General features: G+C 50.3%; 1 protein-coding gene across 2 annotated transcripts in view; it reads right to left on the bottom strand.

The window, feature by feature from the left end:
• Positions 1-24,199, bottom strand: part of Grk3 (G protein-coupled receptor kinase 3) — a 101,407-nt gene that overhangs the window by 22,376 nt on the left and 54,832 nt on the right. For both annotated transcript variants that reach the window (XM_052168950.1, XM_052168951.1), the window contains 7 exons: positions 22,675-22,726; positions 20,660-20,751; positions 19,254-19,353; positions 12,648-12,726; positions 10,999-11,129; positions 7,786-7,880; positions 3,934-4,041 (listed from right to left, as the gene is read on the bottom strand). In XM_052168950.1, coding sequence (XP_052024910.1) covers positions 3,934-4,041; positions 7,786-7,880; positions 10,999-11,129; positions 12,648-12,726; positions 19,254-19,353; positions 20,660-20,751; positions 22,675-22,726 — 657 coding nt within the window. The remainder of the gene's footprint in view (positions 1-3,933; positions 4,042-7,785; positions 7,881-10,998; positions 11,130-12,647; positions 12,727-19,253; positions 19,354-20,659; positions 20,752-22,674; positions 22,727-24,199) is intronic.

Here is a 24,199-nt window from a genome sequence, read left to right as displayed (position 1 = left end):
AACCAATATGACATTATGATTAAACACTCCCACAATTTAATTTTAGAAGGCAAGAGAGACTGTATGTCACATCGAATATGCCTTTGGAGTTTGAGCCAATAAATAGCTCAAATAGTGAAATGAATTGTGAAATAGCTACAAATGGTCCCATCTCTGCTATGAAAGAAAGTCAGTAACTCCAGGGGCACTTAACCCTGCCTCCAGGCCACAGCCCAGCCTGATGGAAGACACATGCGGGGGAGGGGCCTTCCCCAGAGGGAGAGTTCTTCGTTCCCACAATTCTGCTGGGGACAGGAACTCTCCTATGCACTTGGATACTTGAGTAGTGCCCATGCATCCAAGCTATGGCAACCAAAACTGTCCCCAGGGAGTGCGGTGTATCCCTGGAGACTGAAGCCAAGTGTTGCTTGTTGTCTGGCTGTGATCACCCCAAGATGGGAGAGGAAAGGAACATGCTGCCCCAGGCGTGCAGCATTCCTTCTGGCCGCAGCTCTACTCAGTGTCCTGCCCCAGATATTTCTCTCCTCAGAGCCAATGAAGGGCAGCTTCAGGGCCTCTGAACCACATGTGATACTTGTGCAAGGTGCAGAAAAGTGCCCAGCCTCCCTAGATGCAGATTCACGGGTGGTGTTTACTGTCATTTACAGCTGGGGTAAGGAAGGTCCCCCCGACTAGTTCCTTCTCCTCTAAACTGTTTTTATGTGTGTGTACTCTCTGTGTGTGGGTACTCTGTGTGCACTCTATGCATGTGTGTGTGTGTGTACACTATGTGTGCTTGCATGCATCTGTGCACCATGTGCCGACAGCGCCAGCTGAGAGCAGAGACATGAGCCAGAGCCCGCAGAATGGCAGTAACAGTGGCTGCGCTTTGGGTGTTGGGAATCAAGCCCAGGGTCCTCTGTAAGAACAGTGAGTGCCCTTCACCCCTGAGCCATCTCTCCACCTCAGTTCCTCTTCTGAAGACCCACCATGGGGCTACGAGCATGAAAGGTCCCTGTGAGCATTGGCTCAGCACAAAGGACATCTTTCTGAGAGCAAACCCCCATCCTGTGCCTGGAATGGATGTCCATGCACTTGTCTGTGTGGACTCTATAATGCTGTTGTGTCCCTCCAATCCTCTACCACGGAAGCTCAGGCGCATGGTGCCTTTCTGCGGGCCTCCTGTGTATGTCTCTGTCCCTCTGACACTAATGTGGCTTCCAGAATAATCTTACTGCAGATCATGTGGCCCTGTCATCCCTTAAAAACCCTTAATCTCCAATACCAGGAACCAAGGCCACCATGCTCTGTAGCATACACAGATGCTCTTGGGTCTTCCTTGCTCTCTCTAAAGCTCCCTATCGGAGACAGCGATTACCACTCGCTGGGCCCCAGTGGTGAGCTGCACCTATCCCTCAAACATCTCCAACCTGAGCACCCCACCTCCCACAGTCACCCCACTCAGTCAGAGAGGGTCTCCCATTTCTGAGTTTCCCAGCTTCCAGGGGTCAGGGGAACATCCCTCTCTTGCCCTCCTCTTAAGCATCAAAGCCCCTCGTGTACTCTAAGTACTCAATAAATGTGCATCAAGCTTCACTCACTCATTTACTGTTCTTTGCTTGTGGTGCTATACCACTGCCTGGAAGGGCTTTTGAGGAAGCACCAGAGAGAGAATCTGGGTAGGGAGGTTGCATCAAAGCCCATTTGCAAGACATCCGAGATTCCTCCTCCACGTTCAGGAAATAATCAGTAGGCAGTGACCGGGAACTAGCTGTGGAGAAGGTCCTTTCGGCAGCTAGAGGCTCACACACATAACAGATTCTTCAGTGATCTCTTCAATCTTATCCTCGTTCACATTCATTCTTCCTATGAGTGCGTGCATGTGTGTGTGTGTGTGTGTATGTGTGTGTGTGTGTATGCACAAGCATGTGAGTGCTTGCATACTTGCATGTGTGCAATGGGGGGCGTGGAGGTCAGAGGACAACTTTCATGAGTGGGTTCATCTCCTTCCACCATGTGGGTCCCAGGGATTAAACTCAGGCCCTCAGGCTTGGTGACAGGTGCCACCTCACCAGGCCAGTGTTTTTCCTGCCTGAACCAGCCTTCCATGAGATGCTCTTTTTAAGGGCTGCAGTCTGGCATTTTGGTCACCAGAGCCGTGTCCACTCTCTGGCTTCCGGCTCCCCCACATCTTTCCACAATTGTCCTTAGGACCATCCTCAGAGGCCTTTGGGTCTGTGACAAAAATCTCCAACTGCAGGAGAGGACTCTGCCAAGGACTTTTATCCTCTCCTTCAGACAGACTCAGATGAAACTGCAGCTCTGTAAAACTCACCCCGCGCGCGCGTGCACGCGCATGATGCACAAATCACAGCTGCACTGGACAAAGGTGATAATTAGACAAGCTGACTCTTCAAACACAAAGTCATGTGATCATGGACCCTTTCCAGGCTACGAGCATGGGCTGTGTTATAAACAGCTGGGGACGGCAATGAAGCAGCAAGCCCTCGCCAGGCGTACGCCCATTCCCTAGGGAACTTTGCTGGGGACTCTCATATCTTGCATCCTGTGAGTCAACTTGGACTTGCAAAGATCAGACTCTGCATCTCCAGAGGGGACTGGAGGGGCTCCTGGGTGTCTCTGTGAACCTGCAGTGACTTCAGGGGCCGGGTGGGGGGGTGGGGGGGGTGGGGGGGGTGGGGGGGGGAGAGAATGGGTCCTCCCTGGGAAATGGCTTCCTCTGGCTAGCATAAACGCTAATCAGGTCAGCTAGTCTGCCTGCAGAAATTAAGGGCGCCTGATCTCCACCAACATGGTACTGGTAATACAATTATGGAATAACAGACCCGACTTTCTCAGCGGTAATATAATTTTTGATCCTCGGGGAATACAATGGGCACAGCGGAATTGCATTATGGAAGCACCCAGGATGTACTGAGTCGTACTTGGAGCCAAGCTGGGAGGACTGGGGAGTTCAACAGCTCTTCGAATGCACCAAACAGGACATAGGCGGCCACAGTACACTCAATGAGTTTTCCCAGGGGCGCAGTGAGCCCACAGCAGGCTATGGGGCCAAGCTTCTTGGCAATGGATAAGAGGGAAATCTGGATAGGAAGTGGGGACGAGAGCCTTTCTTAGACCTTTTAGTGAGAATGACGGACATGCCTGGGCTCCACTAGAATTATGCTCCCAGTTAAAACCGGCTGAAACCTCTAGAAAGTCTCACAGTCTCACAGGTGTCATCGAAGCTGTCAACCACCCAGCAGGAGGACACACCTTGGTATGCACTCCCTTACAGCCCAGCTCATCGGCCCTGCCGGCCTGTAGCCTAGAATACAGCTTAGCAGAAAGGTCAGTGTCAGACACAGCTGTAGCAGGCTCAGGGAGAGATGCAGGCTTTTCGGGAAGGGCTACTTTGGCTCTTCCACACACACACCCCTCACAACTCCCCAAATGCTCAAGGCTCAGGAACTACGAGAAGTCACGTGTATGTGGGGGCGGGGGCGGGGAGACCCACTCCCTCCTCCAATCATCCACACTTTAATACTTTTGCCTTGTCCCAGAGCACTGCCTACAGTGGGAATGCTTCCAAGCCCTCTCAGCTTGCTCTATCATTCTAAGACCTCCTTTAAACCGTATGGGTCCCACTGCAATGAAACAAAATACGAAGCCACAGGCTTTGAGCTCCGAGCCCCCAGGACAGAAGCCAGCCAGAGTAAAACAGGAAAACGACTGTGACCATCACCTATAGCAGTGTGGTGTAAAGGACACCCTGTGCTCTAGCAAGACATCTTGGTGGTAATTAGGTGATCTCCCCACCCCCATGCCAAGGATGGAACCCAGGGTGCCTGCCACGTTCAAGAGGCAGAGTCCTCTGCCACAGTGCTAACCTCCACCCAGGAAGCCCCACTTGATCCAAGTACCCCCAGGACAGGACGTCCCCATTGCACTCACCCCCGCAGGAGCTTGAAGAGCATGCAGCCCAGGGAGAACCAGTCAGCGCTGCTGTCATAGCACGTCCCCTTCTGCAACACCTCGGGAGCCATGTACCCATGGGTGCCCCTGGGGGGGGGGGAAGGGAGATGGTCACAGGAGGTCACTCAGGAATCAGGAGGCTGGCCCATTGCAGGAGGGCAGTGACTGAGCACAGAGGAGCAGGCAGGCGCGCACACACACACACACACACACTGTACTGAGCACCCTACAGGAGGGAACTGTGAGTTCACATGGGACAAGAAGGAGGACGTAAAGTCAATTTGGCTAAGGCATGTCACTCCACTGACCACCAGGGTCAAGTCAACTGATCTGGTCTGCTAGGTGGGTGTCCACGAACACCCAAGAGTTCATACACTGTGCCCCAAGGTTTGTCTGAGGGACCCAGGAAACAAAGTCCTTATCTGCAGCTGATCTGTCTTCAACAAGGGCCCTGAGGGAATGCATGCAGGTGTGGCTAGGGCTCGGCATCACAAGGCCCAGGAGGACACACAGGACAGAAGGCAGGTTCAAATCCCAGGTTCACGGTGGTGAGTGATACTGACTTGCTAACATACACTGAGGTCGGCTCAGAACTCCCTGGCCAATAAGGATCACGGGCGCTCACTGGAGCCTATGGGAGAGGCTTGAAGAAACTGAGAAACATGTGGTATGAGCGCTGGCAGATCACAGCCGACCTGATTCTCTGCAAGGTGCCAGTGTAAAATCAAGAGGGCCATGCTAGGAAGGGAGGAGACCTCTGCCGGGATTTCTAATGCATTTTCTGGGAAAGCAGAGTTTCAGCCTTGCCTAGAAGTCTTTCGAGGTGACTTTTAGGTGGTATCCATGGCTGAACCCCAATTTAGGAGTGGAGGGACACCCTCCAAAGGAATCAAACAGGCTGATGTGGGTGTACTCTGTAGGTGTTCTCTGGGGTCAACCAGAGCCACCACCACTGGGGTTTGTCTCCCTGGCCCGCACTGCAGCTGTACGCTCACAGGTGGGCGGCTGGGTCACTGGGGACACAGGAGGACAGCTCAGCAAGGGCAACTGTGGCACAGGGAAGCTCCGCCTCCCTCAAACTAGTCATGGGCAATGCGTTCAATTCCGGCTTCCAGGGCTCCTTTCCGGCTACATTCACACTGACCAGAACCTGGGAGCCTGCAGCCTGCAGCCCAGAGAGACAGCTCAGTGGTTAAGAACATGACTGCTCTTCCAGAGGTCCTTTCAATTCCCAGCAGCCACATGGTGGTTCACAACCATCTGTAATGGGATCCAGTGCCCTCTTCTGGTGTGTCTGAAGACAGCTACAGTATACTCACATAAAATAAATACATCTTAAAAAAAAAAAAAAGAAAAGAAAACCCGGGGGGTAGGGTGGGGTGGGGTGGGGTGGGGGTGGGGGTCCTGGCCACATATCTTAGCCTAGACATATCTCTGAAGGCAGAGGACTTACAATTGCAGCTCCACTGTGTGCCCATGACTCAACTTCAGTTTCTCTATACCTTAATTTGTATGCTGTCAACAATGGTTATGAACACCTCTGAGATCTGGCCCACGACATGCACCCAGTCCTGCTAGTAGTCCCCATCTGCCTGGGGTTCCACCAGCTGCCAGGTCCAGTAGGTATACAGACTCGTGCCTGAAACTGTCAGCACAGGAGGGCAACATTGCCACCCTCTCCTTGCGGCAAGAGAGAACACATCTGATAAGAGGAAAAAATTCAAACCCAGGTCTGTGGCTCCAAAGCCTTCATTTAGCCCTAGCCATGAAACGCCTCAATGTAAAAAAATAAAATAAAAGACAGGCTCCCTCTGCTTTTATATGCATAAAGTGGTGGCTCTGGTGCCAGCAGTTAAACCAGGAGCCCAGCATCCTCAGGCCAATCTCTCTGTGAACACTGTTTGAGATGGTCAGTGCCAAGCTGTGAACATGGTGGATCTGGATCATCTGGGAGACACGCCCCTAGGCGCACCCGGGAGGGCTCACTCACTGCTGGGCCTGAGATCTGGAGCACCCAGGAGGGATCACTCATTCCTGGGCATGCCCGAGACTGTATTGCTTAGGTTAACTGAGGCGGGGATACCCACACTAAAATTGGGAGGCACCATTAATGCAGGCTTGGGTCCCGGGCTGCATTAAGAGGACAGAATGAGCTGAGTGTGTGCAGTTCCCTGCCTGGATGTGACGTCCCTGGCTGCCTCCAGTCCTAGAGCTGGGATGCCCCTTCCAAGACTCATTTTCACCCAGAATTCTGAACCAGATAAACCCTTCTTCCCTTAAGCTGCTACTGTCAGGGCATCTTATCACAGCTAAGAACAAGACACTGTTCAAATACAGTTCCTCGAGAAGCAGGCAGAACAGCCGTCCATTTGGGGCTGGTGTGACTCTCAGGACCGAGGCAGCCAGGCTTGGGATAAACAGCCCTACGACACAAAGCTGAGGTGCTGGGAAGATGAACTCTTACAAACCCTCCTACTCAGGTTATAAGTATGGTAAACTGAAGATGTTAGCACACCAGAGAGTAGAGGCATTAAAAATTCAAAAGCATCTCTCAAAAACAGCCATGAACAGCTTGGGAGATGTGCAGGTAGCGGTGCTCTGACAGAACACGGATGCTTTCAAAGAGTCTTGTCCTAGATTCCATGAAAAGAGCAATGTACTCAGAAACCATGATGTTTAGTAGCGATGTGTGAACCGGTAACTGGGGCCTTCAAAGACGGTTCTGATTTAAGGCAGGCCCCAATAAAATACCGCAAACCTACCCCTTCAGGCCTAGTTACAAAAAAGAACGGTCTGTAGTTCATTCTCCACACAGGCACATGGAATGAGAGTCTGGGGACTTATCTCCAGAATCATTCAGCAGAGAGAGCACTTGCTCAGAAGATAGTGAAGTGTAATTGTAAAAATTCAGTGCCAGAATGAGATATTTTAGTGGGTGTCTGTGTGTACGTGGGCAGGAGGCATAGTCAGGCCATGGCTTGAGGTGTGGAAGTCACAGAACAACTTACAGGAGTCAGGTCTCTGCTATCACATGGGTCCCAGGGACTGAACTCAGGAGCTCAGCGGAGTGGTAACAATGTAGCCATTCAGAGCAGAGAAGGAGACATTGTAAACGGCAGAGTGGGAGTTCAAAGTAGGAGTTGGGCTGTGGCTGCACCAGCACAGTTCTCACAGCTTCTGCGGGGCTGGGGCAAGGCTTTTACTTAGGGGTGGCCTCAGGCCAGGTGCCCTGCACTTAGCATTTCTACACAGGGTTCTGAGCCCTCAGAGCTGGCTCCGGACTGCAGCCTCAAGGGGCAATCAACTGGTTCACCAGTCTGGGCTAAGGGCGTGACCTGTCGAGTAATCAGGTGGCTGGCTCCCAGCAGTTCCCCATTTCTCAGAAGTGCAGCAGAGGGAGATGGGAAATGGGTCCCCTAGCCCTCTGGGGTATTCTGGGCTGCAGTCATATGCCTCTCTAGGGCACAGACTCTGACACACACTCTGGCAATGGCTTAAGCCAATTTATTAGCTTTATGGAAGAAGAGACTGAAGGTCAAAAAGGTGAGCAGGCTGGCTGGGTCTCACAGTCAGTGTGCATTCAGCTTCTGCAGAACCAAATCCCTTCCCGTGAGCCAGCCCGTTCCTGAGCAGGGCCGGCTCCCCAGGAGCCAAGTCTGTCCCCACAGACAGGAAGCCCTCTATCTTTATCTCTGCTCCCATCACCTTGATACCAAATACAACACAGAACATCCCAGCTGGTGAGGGAGGCAGGAGAGGGGTGCGGGTGGCCGGGCAGGTGCCACAGTGCGGAAATGCAGCAAGTGCGACGACAATGGACGCGGTACTCACACGCTGGCGTGAGGCTTCTTTTTGGAGAAATCACAGGCAAGGCCAAGATCCGATATCCTCACATGCCCATATTCATCCAGGAGGATGTTCGCAGGCTGAAGGGAAAAGAGGTTCTAGAGTTCCCAAGAGCTCCAGAGGGTACACCCCAACATCCCCTCGCCATGGTCGCAGAAATCTCTACAGGCTGTACCCCTATGTCATCACTGGGGACTCTGTTATCCTCAAACCAAGGCAGCAGGACAACGAACCCAGCACCATTCTGCTGACATCAGTGGGAAGGGGCTCTGAGAGTGACTTCCCCCATCCCTGTCACCAGAAAGTAACAGCTGGTGGGGGTGGGCATGGGGCTGGAGGGTCCCCATCATGGGCTTGAAGCATGTCTTCCCTGTTACTCCAAGCACTTTGGTGTAACCAGGATGTTCATCCTAGACATGGTGGTAGTGACTTCATGCTGCCTGAGCACCACAAGGTTTCAGAGAAGATGACTGGAATGGCCAAGACAGGGAGGAATCTTACAGAGATGGACAGTTGCTGACCAGAGGGCTGGAAGTACCCCAGAGTGCCAGGTCAGTCCTGATGAACAGATATCACTGACCAGGGCTCTACCAATGGGTCTGACCCTGACGCTGATCTAATCTGTTTCCATCCAGATTCAATTTGGTTAGTGCAATCACAGAAATGAACACACACACACACATACACACACACACACACACACACATACACACACCCCACATACCCACACCCACAAACACCTGCAGTAACCTCAGGAATATCTTTCTTCCTCTGAACACCTATTGTTTGCCTAAAATAAAAATAACAGCAAGTTCTTACAGCACTAATATGAATAACCATGAGAGACTAAAATTCATTTGAATGAGAATTAAATGACATCATTGCCTGCTAATAGCTTAGGAAACAAGGCAGAAGAACAGGAGAAGCCATTTCCAGGGTTTCAATTAAGACACAGGGGCAGCAGCAGCCCTGGGATGTCTGTCTGTGTATCTGCTTCCTCGTAAAATTCACGAACAACTAATACGCCACGAGCCAACCAGCATCTGGCTATTTCTAGTCCAATTAAAAAAAAAACTATCTTTGCTTCTGTATGTTCACATAAAAGCTAAGACTAATTATTTTAACTCCCCAAACACTTTGAGTTTCACAGACACATTCTTTAAAAAGAAAAAATAAAACCGTATGTGCCCAAACCAAAATGCAGCATTTTTTTACTCCTAGATTTTAATGAGTCTATTAGTAGCAGGGTAATCTGTCATACAACCTCTCCGGAGGCTGAAGGCTGAGGCAGGAGGATCTTAAGTTCCACGCTGCCCTGGCGCTACCTAGTGAGGCCCCTGTCTCAAACACACACACACACACACACACATACCTACCTTACAGAACCTAGGATAAAGGAATGTGACTTCGGTCCAGCCCATTGCGTGTTTAGATCATTCCAGAAGGAAGCAGAAATGGGGGTCTGACACTTTCCCTAGCAGCTTCCTATCCCACAGGTAAATTACCATCCTCTAGCAGCTCCCTACGCGTCTCACACAGGTGTGGAGGTTTGGTCTGCTGCTGTGTACTGTAATGTGAAGTGCAGGCCCCAAGACCTGGTTGCCCCAGAGAGGAGAGTCTGCTCCTAGAGCCAAGTGATGCTGTGTGACCCTGACCCCAAGTTATTTCTGATTGGTGAATAAAGATGCATCAGCCAATAGCTGGGCAGAGGGACATGGGGTTAGGGTTCCTGGGGGAGAGGAGGAGAACCACAAGAGGGAGAAGAAGGTGAAGGAAGGAGAAGACGCCATGGGTCCGGAGTCAAGAAAACATGGCCCTGAGGGCTGGCCAACTGGAGTTAAGAGCAGCCCAGATGAAACACAGTAAGTACTAATCGGGGTTATCGGTGGGAAAGTAGATTCTAATAGCACAGAGGGCGGGTATCTGCTCAGCTCTTACGCCAGTTAAGGTTTATTGCAAATATAAAGGCTGTGCGTGTCCTTTATCTGGGAACTATGTGGTCAAAGGTGGGGTAGAAATCCAGGATTGGGATTAAATAAATTCTACAAACACAGGTGTCTATAATCTGTTAGAGTCTCTGTCCTGAATGACCTTGCTTGTTTGCTTGCTTGCATTTTGGTTTGGTTTGTTATTTTGGAAGCTTTTGCCAACTTGACTCAGCTGGCGTCATCTGAGAAGGGAGAACCATAACTGAGAACCAGTCTCCATGACATTGGTAGGCAAGTTGGCAGGGCATTTCCTTCATTAGTGATCGATGGGGAGGGCCCCACCCATTGTGGGTGGGGCTGGCCCATTGTGGGTGGGGCTGTCCCTGGGCTGGTGGTCCTGGGTTCTATAGGAAAGCAGGCTGAGCAAGCCTTGGGGAGCAAGTCAGTAAGCAGCGCCCTCCATGGCCTCTGCATCAGCTGCTGCCTCCAGGTTGCCCTGCCTGAGATCCTGCTCTGAGTTCCCTGTGTGATGGACCACAGGCTAGGAGATAAACCCTTTCCTCCCTGCACTGGTTTTGGACATGGGTGGTTTATCACAGCTACTGAGTTCCTCTGTAAGTCTCTCCTTTTCTCTCTCCTGTCTGCATCACACATCGATGCACAGTGTCACCATGGACACACAGAGCAACCACCCAGGCCCCCTTCTTAGGGAGCCCATGTCTAAGCACACCTGTAGAGTGTGAGGTCACAGTGCTCAGAGCCCTGGGGCAAAGTCAGAGGCATGAGCACAGCTCAGGGAAGAACCACCATGAGACGCCCCCAGGCTGAGCTACACTGCATAACCCACCTTTCTCCCCCCAAACCAGCCTTGTCCTACAGGAGCCAGACCCGTATCTTTCTCTATCTCAGCTCCTGGTCATCCTTATCCCTCTCAAGCTCTGACCAACAACCACCAGAGCAAGATCTGCTCCTTGGCCAGCGGCTGCTGAACCACGATATATGTAAAGTGGGAAATTCCCAAAAGATGCTGACCAGCACCTCCTTTGCTGTGTAACTTCTGGACTAAGTATGAGCTGCACCCAGCACCTTAGTAAGCACTGAGGTTGCCATGACAACAGGGATTGGCTGCAGATACACCCCCCCGCCCCCCCCCCCCCGCAAGGTGGTTGCACAACAAACCACTTCGCCAGGGCTAGGAAGACAAGCACAGGGTCCTACTGCAGAGAAAGGAGCTCCCAGAGGGCCTTGGGCACACCCCGACACTCCTCACCTTCAGGTCTCTGTAGACTACGAAGCAGGTATGCATGTGCTCGAGGCCCAGGATGATCTCACTGGCGTAAAATCGCATCTCCTTCTCAGAAAACACCCCGTGCTGGGAGAGGTGGTAATGCATGTCGCCCCCTGCAACCAGAGACCCAGAGGGCAAGTCACAGGTGTTCATTGAGAGGAGACAGAGCTCACGCCACATCATGAGGGGGCTAGAGAAAAGGGGAATGGCTCCTCCTTTTGAAGTTAACATGTGTTTTTGATTTCTGTTAACTTGGCCAGAAGCGTTGATCATTACAGAAACAACCTCAAGGGGATGATGAGGAAGACATGGATGAGACACAGCCACCACTGGGGCAGCAGCTCAGCTGCCAGCAACACCATGGAGTGTAGGCCAGCCAGCAGAACCTCCAAATTATTTAAACCCTGCCCAGTAACTGAACCCACCCAGTAGTCCACTCTTTGATCTGCCATAGGGAGAAAACGAGAATCCAAAATAAACCCTTAAGCTGGCCCCGTGGAGGGAGATTGGATGCTGGTCCTGTCCAACAGTGACGTGTAGCTGACAAAACCCAGGTGGCGGGGATCCGAGAGCCCTCATAAAACTGCCACCCAGGTCATGTGTTCAGAATCGTTTGTAACACAGTACTGGGAAAAGGAAATAGCTTCGTGGCTTCAAGGATCGGTCATAAGGCCCGGGCTGGGGAGGGGTAGACGGGAAAGGCTGCACAGGTCCGACGCTGATACCCTGCACTCCAGGCAGCTCTTCCCTCCTTGTGTGCAGACTGAGACAATAACGGGCTCCAAGGTCCTTCCGTGGGCCAGCCTGGCTCTGGCAGGAAGGGACTCCGCCATGATCACAGCTCCCTCTGCCCACCCCCACCCCCACACAAACACACACACACACACACACACACACACACACACGTCTTTAACTCACTACCAATCTTTGTCCTTCCTATTTTGGGGCTAGATGTGAGCTCAAAATCACACACTCAAAACATAAAACTTAAGAGAACTAAAAATAAGCAAACAAACAAATAAATAAACAAATAAACAAGCAAGCAACTGAACATCTGAATGGTTCATATTCTGTTTCAGCTTTTCCTAAAAGTACTCCAGTGCTCCGATACCACATTCTCACACTGAAAGCACTTTCCAGACGGATGAACATTTCGTGTTTGTGCCTTTTGGGGTGGCTGTTCATGGTTTCAGAGATGAGCACAGAATCCTGAGGACTCGGGAGGCACGAAAATTAAAACACAGAATCCACACAAATCAGCCCTTGAAAGCCAGCTCCTACATGCGTGTCTATCTTTGGCCTGCGTTCTGGGGAGATATTTCATTCCTAAGACTCGAGACCAGGAAATAGGCTAATTAAAGACTGAGGCCAGGCTAGAGGGCAAAATTTCATGGCCAGTATTTATTTTGTGAGACGTTTCTAGACCCAGCGTCCTGGGAGAAAATGGCAGATTGAGAGAAATCACTGCTCGACCTTCCTTCCGAAAGCCAAAGAGCAAAGATGCCCTTAAAGTACAGCGGGAGTCTGACTTTGGGACGGACTCACAGCGTCCAGCGCGTCTGGGGGCCGCTGGCTCGGAGCAAACACCGTGTAGCGCTCACACGGCAGCCAGACATCTGGCGCGTGCTCACCGTTCATCAGGTCCAGGATGAAGCAGAGTTTGTCCGGCGTGTGGAAGGCATAGGTCATGCAGACGATGAAGGGGCAGTCCTAGAGTGGACAAACAGAAGCCTGTAAGACGGACAGACAGAGCCCCAGAAAGCATTCCACTGCCCAACACCCCACCGTGCACTCCTGCTGAGCCTTCTCCTTGGCTCAGTGTGACACATGCTGGCCACTCCAGGAGTCACAGAGCAGCTGATGACAAAGCCAGAGACACAGCCCACCATCGGAACAGCAGGGGTACTCTCTCACTTCAGAAGACCACAGCCACCAGGGACACTGTTGCCCTGCTGGTCTCTGCTGTCAAGGTTTGAGTTCTGGCCAGTCAACCATGTATTTGAATCTCTGCTTTGAACTCAGAAGAGCCAGAGGAGAGGGCAGTTATTTAGCACTTGTGATATTAGAATGAAATTAGCGTTTGAAGGTGGAAAACATGCGGTAGACTGACTGAGTAACTCAACATAAACGGGTGTACGTGTCCCATGAATTGTCCACAGATCCCACAGAATCCTAAGAGAGATGAAGGCTGACAGGTTGATCAATGTGTGGGAGATTATAAGAAGTCAGAAGGTATAGACACGCTTTAAGAAAAACAAGCCAGGAAAGTCGCAGCAGTACGTGCTGACTCCTTATGGGGCTGGGAGAGGGCTCCGTGGGGCTGCACAGCATGAGGACCTGAGCTCAGATGCCCTGCACACGCATTAAAGAGAGTGTGCAGTGACTGTGTCAGTGAGCTCCAAATTCAATGTGAGAGCCTGCCTCAGAAAGCAAGCTACAGAACAACAGAGGAAATCAGCATCCACCTCTGGCCTCCACAGGCACACACATGAGCATCACACACTCCTCCATAAAGGATAGCACACACACACAGATGCACACATGCATACACACATATATACATACATATGCAAACACGCATGGATGTATACATGCATATACATGTATATACATGATGTACAATGGCACACAGGCAAACACACATACACATACTTATAAATGTAGCACATACACAAGTGTACATGTATATACATGCATTCACACACATAGGTATATGCACAGGTAAACACACATATACATACTTATAAATGTAGCACATACACAAGTGTACATATATATACATGCATTCACACACATAGGTATGCACACAGGTAAACACACATACACATACTTATAAATGTAGCACATACACAAGTGTACATCATGTATATACATGCATTCACACACATAGGTATGCACACAGGTAAACACACATACACATACTTATAAATGTAGTTTAGATAACAATGCCCTAAACTCAAGCACAAAACAAGTAACGGAGGAGAGAGTCCTGCCAAGGACACACATGTAGGTGGTCACTTGAGTTGAACTAATGTAACATAACAGACCACAGGCAGGTTCAGTGTTCTCTATCAGTGCCAAACAGCTGAGCATCTACTCAACAAAGCAGAAACATGGCCGACCACACACTCTGTGTGACCACCACCACCACTAGTGCCACAAGGCCACCTATTTGGAGTTATTACCTGGGTTGTGCATTACGTGGCCTGGCCACTCCACACCAAGTATACAGTCGGTGGCCATCTGCACTGTGGGTGCAGGAGGTCTATCTCAAGAACTGCCTAACAGCTCTGCTTGGATTAGCCTAGCCTGGGAAAGGCCTCAGGGGAGAGGGAGGGAGGGGACACATGGCTGTGGCACCAGACTGGACCTGAACATTAGCTCAGGCTCTGCAGAACACACAGTGTCCGACACCTAGTCTCTAAGACCTTTCCTTACATGGCCTCTAGATACAGATGAACCACGCTCAGCTCACGGACTGGCTTTGGCGCCAGTGCCACACAGATCTTGCTGACCCTGCTACTCAGCTATACAGGGAACAGCTGTTACATACAGCAACATGGGCTATCTCACGTTCTCAGGGAGAGAAGCAGAAACAGGCACATGCAGGTCAGGCTAACAGCAGAGACAGGCACCTTGCCTGGGCAGGGAGCAGGTGCCTCAAGTCTCAGGGTGACTTCAGGCTCCTGACAAACCCTATCTCTGGCTGAGCATTAGCCAGCTCTCAGATCCTGATTCAGCAGGATCCTCTGCTGGACTCAACACAGGATCAATTCAGACTCTTGCCACTAAAGAGCCCCAGCGACAATGTGACCTACCATACGTCAATGCCTGCCACACAGTATGGCCTTTCTCGACACTGAATTATTAAAATCCAAAGAAGGGCTGCAGTTTCCCCAGTGTAACTGTATGTGGGAGGTTATAAGCAGTTAGAAAGTATAGACACGCTTTATACTTTGCAGTTGTACTCTTTTACTTTATCGGGTTTTTATATCTACCATCTGTCTCCACCTCAACCACAACCCCCCCCCGCCCCCACCTCCACACCACTAGGTAGGAGAGAAAGAAAGTTAGAGGGGAAAGGAGGTGTGGATCTCTGTAGACAACTTGCTGCTGACCAGGGGTGTTGAATTCCTAGAGGCAAGCCCAATCTCATTCGTCAGGATATCTCAAACCAGCAAATCCAGCAATCTAGCAGAAACCAGCAGCAGCAGGGGAGCCAGCAACCACCCCAGCCCTCTGGGGCCCTCACACTTTATACCCTCACTAGAGTCTCCAGAATTCCAAACGTAAACTGTCTGCAGCTGGCAAAAAGCCCGCCCCTCTTGGAACACGAGACAATCATAGTTAATGGTTGTAGACAAACTGAAGTAGCCCCATATCCCACACCTGGGATTAAAACAAGAGTGGTGGTGCACTTGGGAGGCAGAGGCAGGCAGATTAATGAGTTTGAGGCCAGCCTGGTCTACAGTGTTTTCCAGGACAGCCAGAGCTATACAGAGAAACCCTGTCTCAAAAAAAACCCAAAAACCAAACCCAACCAAAACAACAACAAAAAACAACCAAACAACCAAAACCCATATCTACATAGTTTTTTTTTTTTCAGAAACCAAACTTCTCACTACATAACTTCCTTAAAACGTCAGTGTTGGGGAGACTCTCAGTCTATAAGATTCTTGACATGTAACCAAGACAGTCTGGGTTTGATCTCCAGAACCCACATTAACGAGCTAGGCATGGTTGTATGCACTTGGGATCCCAAAGCTGTGATGGCAGAGAAAGATGAGCCCTGGGCCTCCTGAGCCAGCCAGCCTAGCCCAATTGTTGAGCCCCGGGTCAGAAAGAGACTATCTCAAAACACAGGGGAAGGTCAACAACCTAAGAGTGACCCCTTGACATCTGACCTCTCACCTCCACACTCAAGCCAAAGAGTGCACACACAACCACACACAGAATATGCACTAACAGGCTCCAAAATCTCCGTATCGAGGGTGTGTGGATGATTTCGAGTTAGTATGCGCTATAAACCGAGGACGTACAGACGGGTTCATTTCCATAAATCTTCTGGAGAAAACTGGGTCAGGGTGACTGACAGCTTCCTCTTCGGGCCTCTGGTCTGCTGAGGTGGTGAATTTACTGACTCTGAGTTGTGCATCCTTAAGTACATAAAGCACAGAGCTATCCTCCTGTGAGCCTGTGGCATTCTGGAGCTCTGTTAGGGATGCTATTGCTGTGCTGAAACCGAATGACTGGACTTAAGTTGGGGAAGAAAGGGCTCGTTTGACTTATACAGCCTAAGTCACAGTCCACTGAAGGAGGCCAAGACAGGAAGAGGGCAGGAACCTAGAGAAGGAGCTGATGCAGAGGCCACGGTGGGTGCTGCATACTGACTTGTTCCTCATGGCTTCTCAGCCTGCTTTCTTATAGAACCCAGGACCACCAGACCAGAGAGGGCCCCACCCACAATGGGATGGCCACACCCACAAGGGGCTGGGTCCTCCTCCACCACCAGTCACTAATTAAAAAAATTCACTGCTTGCTTACAGCCCGATTTTATGGAGGTATCTCCTCACCTGAAGTTCCCCCTTCTCAGCTCTTATCCAGTTGACTCAAACTAACCAACACAGGCCTCCATCTTCTCCAAATCTTCCCGTGACCTTCCCCTGCTACACTTACCCCCTCATCCTCAGTGGGCACCCCCCCAAACATGTGCCCTGTGATCTAATGGGCAGCTCAGTGGAAAAGAGAAGTGGGTGGACCCAAAACTCAGCAAAGCCAGGGTCTTTCCCAGCTGGGGTGGGGAACTGTACCCAGGGTACCAGGGGACCTCAGAGGGAGATCCTGGAACACAGTGGCCTGTGCTCCTTCTAATGACAGCCCAGCATCTTTAGCAAGATAGGGAATGAGTTATAGAATTAGAATTTAGAATTAGGGGGAAGAAGAAGATGGAGGAGGAGGAGGAGGAAGAAGAAACCCAGCTGGTCTCACTTCCTTATTTAAAGACCAGCAAGCCAAGCCCTGAAGAGGAAACTTCTTGCCTGGGGCCACAAAGAAATGGGCAGCCAGCCATGATTCCCTGAGCATCCTGCCCCCCACCCCCACCCCCACAGCTCCTTATAAGGTGGTTTTGCACAGTGCCAGGTCCAGACTCCACCTGACCCAGTCCCAGCAGGGTGGATCTGCGCGCGCAGCCCTGACCATGGGTGCCATTCAAGTTTGAGTTTCTCTAACAGACAAGGCGTGTTGCCCCAGTCTCAGACCACATCCCTGGGATGACTCCTGCCCACCTGGGAAAACCCAAAGCTACATTATCTGGCCTGGCCACACCTGCCACCAGACCCTTCCCTCACCTCTGTGGGGAGAACACACAGCCTGGCAACAACCAATGGCACACTCAGATGGCCCCCTCGGGCACCTGACCAAACTGACTGTGGAACTGAATAAAACACCTGTGGGCAGCCCCTCCCCCACCACGCCTAGGAAACACCCCTCCCCCACAAACATACTAGTTGGGAGCTCAGTTGCTCCCCTTGGGCAGACCCCATCTCCCTGCCACCCCTCTGTGAAACTAGAGAGAACACCACTGGCTATAGTTCTCACCATCCTACCACAAGCCCCATGGTGCTTTTCACTGACACAGCGTGAAACACACCCAGTAAGGGGAGAAGACAGGCAAACCTCAATGATCCAGTGGCTAAGCAGACACCAGAAGGAGGGTCACATGGTGTCCAGGACATGCAGAACTGAGTGCAGACCGTCCCAAGTCACCTTACCATAGCGAGCCAGGCTGAAGCACCTGGGCTGTCATTAGCAAAACAGTTCAGTCTCTGAACATGAGTAGGGTTAATTCTCTTAAGTTAGTTCAGGTTAGTGGCCCAATAGAACCTGGATTTCAAATTTATTTCCTCTAGACCAAAGCAAAGCTGATGTACTTCTCACCCCAATACCCCCTCATCTGAATAAAGGAAATGTTAAAAGAAAACACACAACCTGGAGTTCTTAAAAACCAATGGGACTTTGGAATAACTCATTAAAAATGGGGCTAAATGTCCAGAGTTGAAAGACAAACTGCGTAATTAGGAATTAATTAGAGCCCCTGATCTCGTTTTACAGTTCACCTAAATGACGTGGTTGTTTTGCTTCAGTAGCAAATAGTTCTTCCAGAAGCTCTGAAAAGAAAGGCTAGAGTCATTGTCAGCCTCAATTCAATAAAAACAGGTCACACAAAAACCACTTTGCTTCCAAAGGAATGATCCGAAAGGTGAGCTTGGGTCAGTGTGGCGAAGAACCAGAAGGGAAGGGGCAGATCTGTTCTGGGGAATCTGCAGCCCTCTCACCAGCTGAAACTGGTTCTTAGCCATTTAGATGTGATGCCTTCAAATCCTGTAGGCAGAGAGAACTGTGCATGGAATCCAGCTGTGTCAGTCAGAAGGGCCCCACAGGAGGTGACCGTCAGAAATTGTCACCTATGGCCTGTACAGTGACAATCAGAGCCTTCCACTTATTACAGGGTGCATTAACCTGCCAGACACACGTGTATAGTATACTCTGCCACGGCACAACTCCATCCTAAGCCTCTGGCCTGCTCTGGGCACTGGCTGTCAGCCGTGTGGTGCCTGCGAAGAGAGCTGTCTTGGATGGGCTGTCTTGTTGGGTGGCTCTGTGCAAACATATAGAGGCCATTGGGGGTTGGGGGTGGGTGATGGTGGTGGTGGTGGTGGTGGTGTTGTGGTGGGGTGGTAGTGGTCATGGTACTGGGATCAAACCCAAGGCCTCATGCCTACTCCTCAAATGTTCATTCTCCAACCCATATCACTAGCTCTGATGCTGAGGCTTGGATGCCTGACACCCACTCCCAGACAAATAAGTCAGAGTCGAGGCCCCGCCCTCTGCCGGCTTACAGCTGGCAGGGCTCAACCTTTCCTCCTCTGGTTAGCTTTCCTTCATGCAGGCCATTTAAAAATTGCATTGGTGTGTTCTTATCATAATTGTTTGCCCTCTGGGTACCACACTCTGCAAGGAAGAAAGGAAGGAAGGCAGCAGAGGGGAATGGCTCTGGGAGAGGTACTGGTTCTGGAGACCTCCCCTCCAGCTCTGACAGAGGCATCACACCCCGCCCAACCAGCATGAGCCCGTCCTGTGTCACACCCTAACCCTCCCTCCATCAATCTACTTTGTGACCAGTTGGGATAGACATAGCAACAGACAAGATATGCGAAGCCACAGGACCTACTCACCCCAGTGCTGACGAGAGACAGCATGATCCTCTCGTTCAAAGCCAGTGTCTCTCCCTGCTTCATCTTCACCCTCTTCTTGTCTAAGCACTTCATAGCATACCTGAAGACATAAAGATGAGAGTCTAGGCTGGGAACTTACACCAGGCTACACAAACTTCTAGGTTAGGCTTCTCTACACAAACTTCTGTCACAGCGAGAGGAAGCAAGATGGCGGCCGGAAGAAACAAGATGGCGGCCGGAGGAAACAAAATGGCGGCCAGAGGAAGCAAGATGGCACCCAGGTGCCCTCCGGAGAATCTCCACCGTGAGGAGAAAGAATTCATGCGATACTACAGGGATTCCTCTCACCGTGTGGCTAGAGATGCACTAGGTAAATGGGGCAGAAGCAAAAATAATACTTAATGTGCACTTTGGTGCTATCGAGCAGAGGAGATGAATGCATCAATCGGATTTAGCTCTTTGGACTCCTTGCCGTAAGACCCTAACCGGATTCTCCTGCACTCACAAATGGCCTGCGGTCTTCCAGGTGACAAGAAGATTTCACATGTCTGATCCTGGCTAACTAAAGGGCCCTGCTCACAACTTAAAATTTGCAAGAGCCCATGACAAAGTCACGAGGGAAACCGACCAGCCCATCATTTGGCTTGCTCTATAAATCACAGACAGAGGACAGCAAGAAACGTTTCAGTATAATAGTGGCAAGCTGAAAGAGGATTCTTGTTACAAGAGTTTTAAGGACAGAAAATTCTCTGTGACTGTCTCATTTGCTTCAAACTGCCCAGCAGGTGGGGGTGGGGATGGCATCAGAGTCCAGAACTCAAACCGTGGCTTGTTAACTGAAGCACAGTGAGAAGAGTGTCAGTGAACGCTCTGAGGCAGAGGCAAGCGGATCTCTGAGTCTGAGGTCTGCCTGGTCTACACAGCGAGTATCAGGCCAGCCTGGGCTGCGTGAGACTCTGTCATGTGACCTATAGAAGAACTAGTCTGTGAAGCAGCAAGGAGCTTAACCGCATGGTAGAGCCTGAGAACAAGAGCAACAATGTATCCCTGATGCGGGACCTTCCAAAAGCTCTGCTCTCTGTTCCAGTCTCCACCATTTGCCAGGATGGTTTTCATAGACCCGTCCACTGGAGAACGAGCAGCCAGTACCGTCAGGCCGTGCGCACACGCTCAGCAGGATCCCGACACAAAGGAAGGCACCATGGTTGCTGGCTCAGCTCAAAGGGGAACAGGTAGCAATTCCAGGACAGGCTCGATGCTGCGGACACTCCATGTGTGGATCCTGTTAGCTTCCCAGTCACCCTAAGAAGTGAAGGGCCAGGCTTCCTGACCAAATCCAACCATCTATTTTTGTTCTGTGGACTGAGGTCCCCTTAACAATCCTGTGAGACAAGACAAAGGCTCACATTTTACCGGTGTCTGCTTTCCTGCAGCCATAAACTTCCCCAAACCCTCCTCGGCCGATGATCCTGTGTACACTGAAGTCGTTCATGCTCAGCTGTGGAGGCACAAGAGAAAAGAAAGACATAAAGTCACATGAAGTCAGGGTAAGGACAGTGTCACCTCCCACTCCCAGGACCGATTCCTGAGAGATGAGGCTGCAGGATACTGTAACCAGGGACAATCTTTTGCCTTAACCGATGCCCCGAGGCACACCAGGTCCAACATGGAGGCAGATGTGGGGGAGGGGAAGTGAGGGAGGAGATCTTGAAAACCTTAGGTCATGCAAGCTGTGGTGTCGGGGCAGCACAGAAGTAGAATTACTAGACAATATGAGAAATGATCTCAGGCACCAGGAAGCCTAGAGTTTGGGGACAAACAGATCCTTCTACACACTGTCCTGGTGGGAAGGCAAGAGTCCATGTGGAGGGCAGCTGTTTCAGGACAAACACCCTCTGACTGGAAATGCTGAGAGGCAGGCCGCGGGAGACGGGACTCCTCACACGAACATAAAAAGAGCCACAGAAAGAGACTTCATTCACACACATATTCTGTTCATTGACAGAGCCCAGGGGCCAAGAAAGGTATATGCGTGTGTGTGTGTGTGTGTGTGTGTGTGTGCGCGCGTATCCTTGTGTGTATGTGTATGTATGTATATGCCTGTGTGTGACTGTGTATACGTATGTATGTGTGAGTATGTGATACATGCGTATGACTGTGTGACTGTGTATATGTATGTACATGTGTGTATGTGTAAGGCTGTGTGTATATGTATGTATGCTTGTGTGTCTGTGTGTATGTGAGTACATCTTTATGACTGTGTATATGTATATCTGTGTGAGTGCATGTGTGTGATTGTGTGTATGTGTGTGCATGTGAGTGCATGTGTATGACTGTGTATGTGTATGCGTGTGTGTGTGTGTGTGTATGTGTGTGTGTGTGCATACATATGTTACAACCCCTTTCTTTTAAATCATCCAGGATACAGGCAGGATGCACGGGGAAGGTTTGAAAAAGCTCTTTTCTCACAACACTGCTTTAAGTACAAATCTTTCTTTGAAAACAAAAATACAACTGATTCTTTTATCCGATCCAAACCCTGTATTTCCGGAAGACCCACATGAGGAGGGGGGAGGGTACAGAGAGAACTGTGTGCACCCAAATGTGACCTGCAGCCCGGCCCTTTCCTAGAGTGACTGACATTTCAGCCTAGAGGATGGCAAGATAACTAAGAATCACACAGCGGAGGCCACGGGTCACTCTGTTCCATCTCCCTGGGTTTGTTGTTGTCCCTCTGTCTCTCTGTCTCTGTCTGTCTGCCTCTCTCTCTGTCTGCCTCTCTCTCTCTCTCTCTCTCTCTCTCTCTCTCTGTGTGTGTGTGTGTGCGTGCGCGCGCGCACGCACGCGTGTGCGTGTGCATGTGCGTGTGCATGCATGTGTGTGTGTGTGCGTGTGTCTGAATGAAAGAGAGACTGACTCCTGCACTGGCTATCCCAGTGTTATATCATTGAGCTGAATACCCAACCCCCACTCCTGCCTATTCCAAAGTATGAAAAAGGAAACCAAACAACCCTTATTCTAGAAAACTACTCTGTTCATTTTATTATATCCTACAGTAAGGCAGGTGAAGGGAACTTCACAGTGTGTCACGAGCGCAAGCCAAGCAGACGTGATAGCGAACAGAAGGCTTGCATCGCCACTGTTATTTTTGGTAAAGGGTCAATCAATTGCAACCTAAAATAGCCCTTCTTACGTACATAAGCTCATTCTCACACAAACACGAGGAAGGAAAGTTAAGGTCGCAACTGCTTATCACTGAGCATGGGAGTCCAGCTTTTAGTCCCCGGACTTGTATGAAGCACATCTGTGCTGCGCTGCATACCCTTGGGGAGAATGTTCCAGAACAAAGCATTTTCTCATGACATTAGGGCAGAGGAAGTTTTTATTTAAAAGGAGCGTGGCAGAGAAGTATGGTACTCACGTGAATATTCAATTCCACGTTCTTCCACTGACAGAATCTAGTGAATTTATCGCTAAAAGAGAATATAGGTAATTACTGGAGAGTTGCGTAAGCACCTAACTGGAGTTCTAGAAGAGCCCACGGGATGGGATCTAGCTCCTGTGCTGCCTCTCACACAAGAAAAACATTCTCAGACACCGCAACTGGCACACCTCCAATGCTACCCATGTACCCGTGGGTCAGGAAGATTTTGGAAAAGAGAGCAGAAAGATTATAAGACCAGAGGACCAATGCATGACAGGGACGCTACACCCATGAACCCTTAGCAATATGGTTGCTGGAATAAGACTAGCACAGTGGCAACACTAGGTGACCTACATGGGCACAGGAGACATTTCACAGGGTCCCACCCCTAAATGAAAACCAGTCTATTCCAAGGATGAGTACCCACATAGTTTTAATCCCCTGTGACCAGCTCTGCATACATGTACATGTGAGATAAATAGACTCAGGTTACATACCTGTGTGAGTATATTCACATGTATTTATACATATAAATTCACACGTATATATACATAGCAATAGCCATTATAGACAAGACCGTGAACTTGGGGGGAGACAAATGTGAGAATAGCTGGAGGGAGGAAAAGCTGGATGGAGGAGGAGCTAAAGGGATGAAGAGGAGCTGGAGGGAGAAGGAGCTGGAGGGAAGAAGAGGAGATGGAGGGAGGAGTTGGAGGGAGGAGAAGTTGAGGGAGGAGGAGCAGCTGGAGGGAAGAGTACCTGCAGGGAGGAGGAGTAGCTTGAGGGAGGAGGAATAGCTGGAGGGAGGAGGAGGAGCGGGAGGGAGGAGGGTAGATATGATGAGATAGAATTCACAAAATAAAATATTTTTCTGTTTAAATGAAGGTATGATGAGATACAATTCGCAAAATAAAATATTTTTCTGTTTAAATGAAAGCCTCCGTGGCTCTCCTCAAGTGTCACATGCCCCATGTATAATTTGATTTAACAGTGTATTGATGCAAATCAGTGCAACAAAGTTGCCACTTTGAGACCAGTGAGAATCACTACCTCCCAGAATCGGCTTCTTCTGTACACAAGGGACATTTCAATTTGTAGCTACGGATGACTCATGACCACTCTTTTAGACCTTCGGTTCTAAACAGTGAAAAAGACAAGCAATGCACACAAATAACTCCAAGAGCAGCAAGCACAGCCTGCGGTCACCGCATGTCCAATCCACAAGGCTCACTGACTCCTTTCAACAGCTCCATGAACGGGGACATCCTGACCCAACTCTACAACTGCCAAGACCAGGGCCAGCCAATGGAACTGGGCAAAGGACATGTGTGGGTGGGCAGATGGGTCCAGACTAAGAGGCTCCTGAACTCCTCAGAGACGCATGGAGTACAGCAGAGATACTGTACTTCGCACTGGTCTTTTCGTCGCTTGTTAACGCGACGTTCATAAATGTCTTCATTCATAAATGTCTGAAAAACACGCGTGCTCGCTGAGAGTGTGAAGCTTGGGTTTGGAAAGCGCA

Source organism: Apodemus sylvaticus, chromosome 22 (assembly GCF_947179515.1).
Source record: "Apodemus sylvaticus chromosome 22, mApoSyl1.1, whole genome shotgun sequence".
In the NCBI taxonomy this organism is placed as follows: Eukaryota; Metazoa; Chordata; class Mammalia; order Rodentia; family Muridae; genus Apodemus; species Apodemus sylvaticus.
Note: the sequence above shows the minus strand (reverse complement) of the source record. Positions and strands in the feature narration are given on the sequence as shown.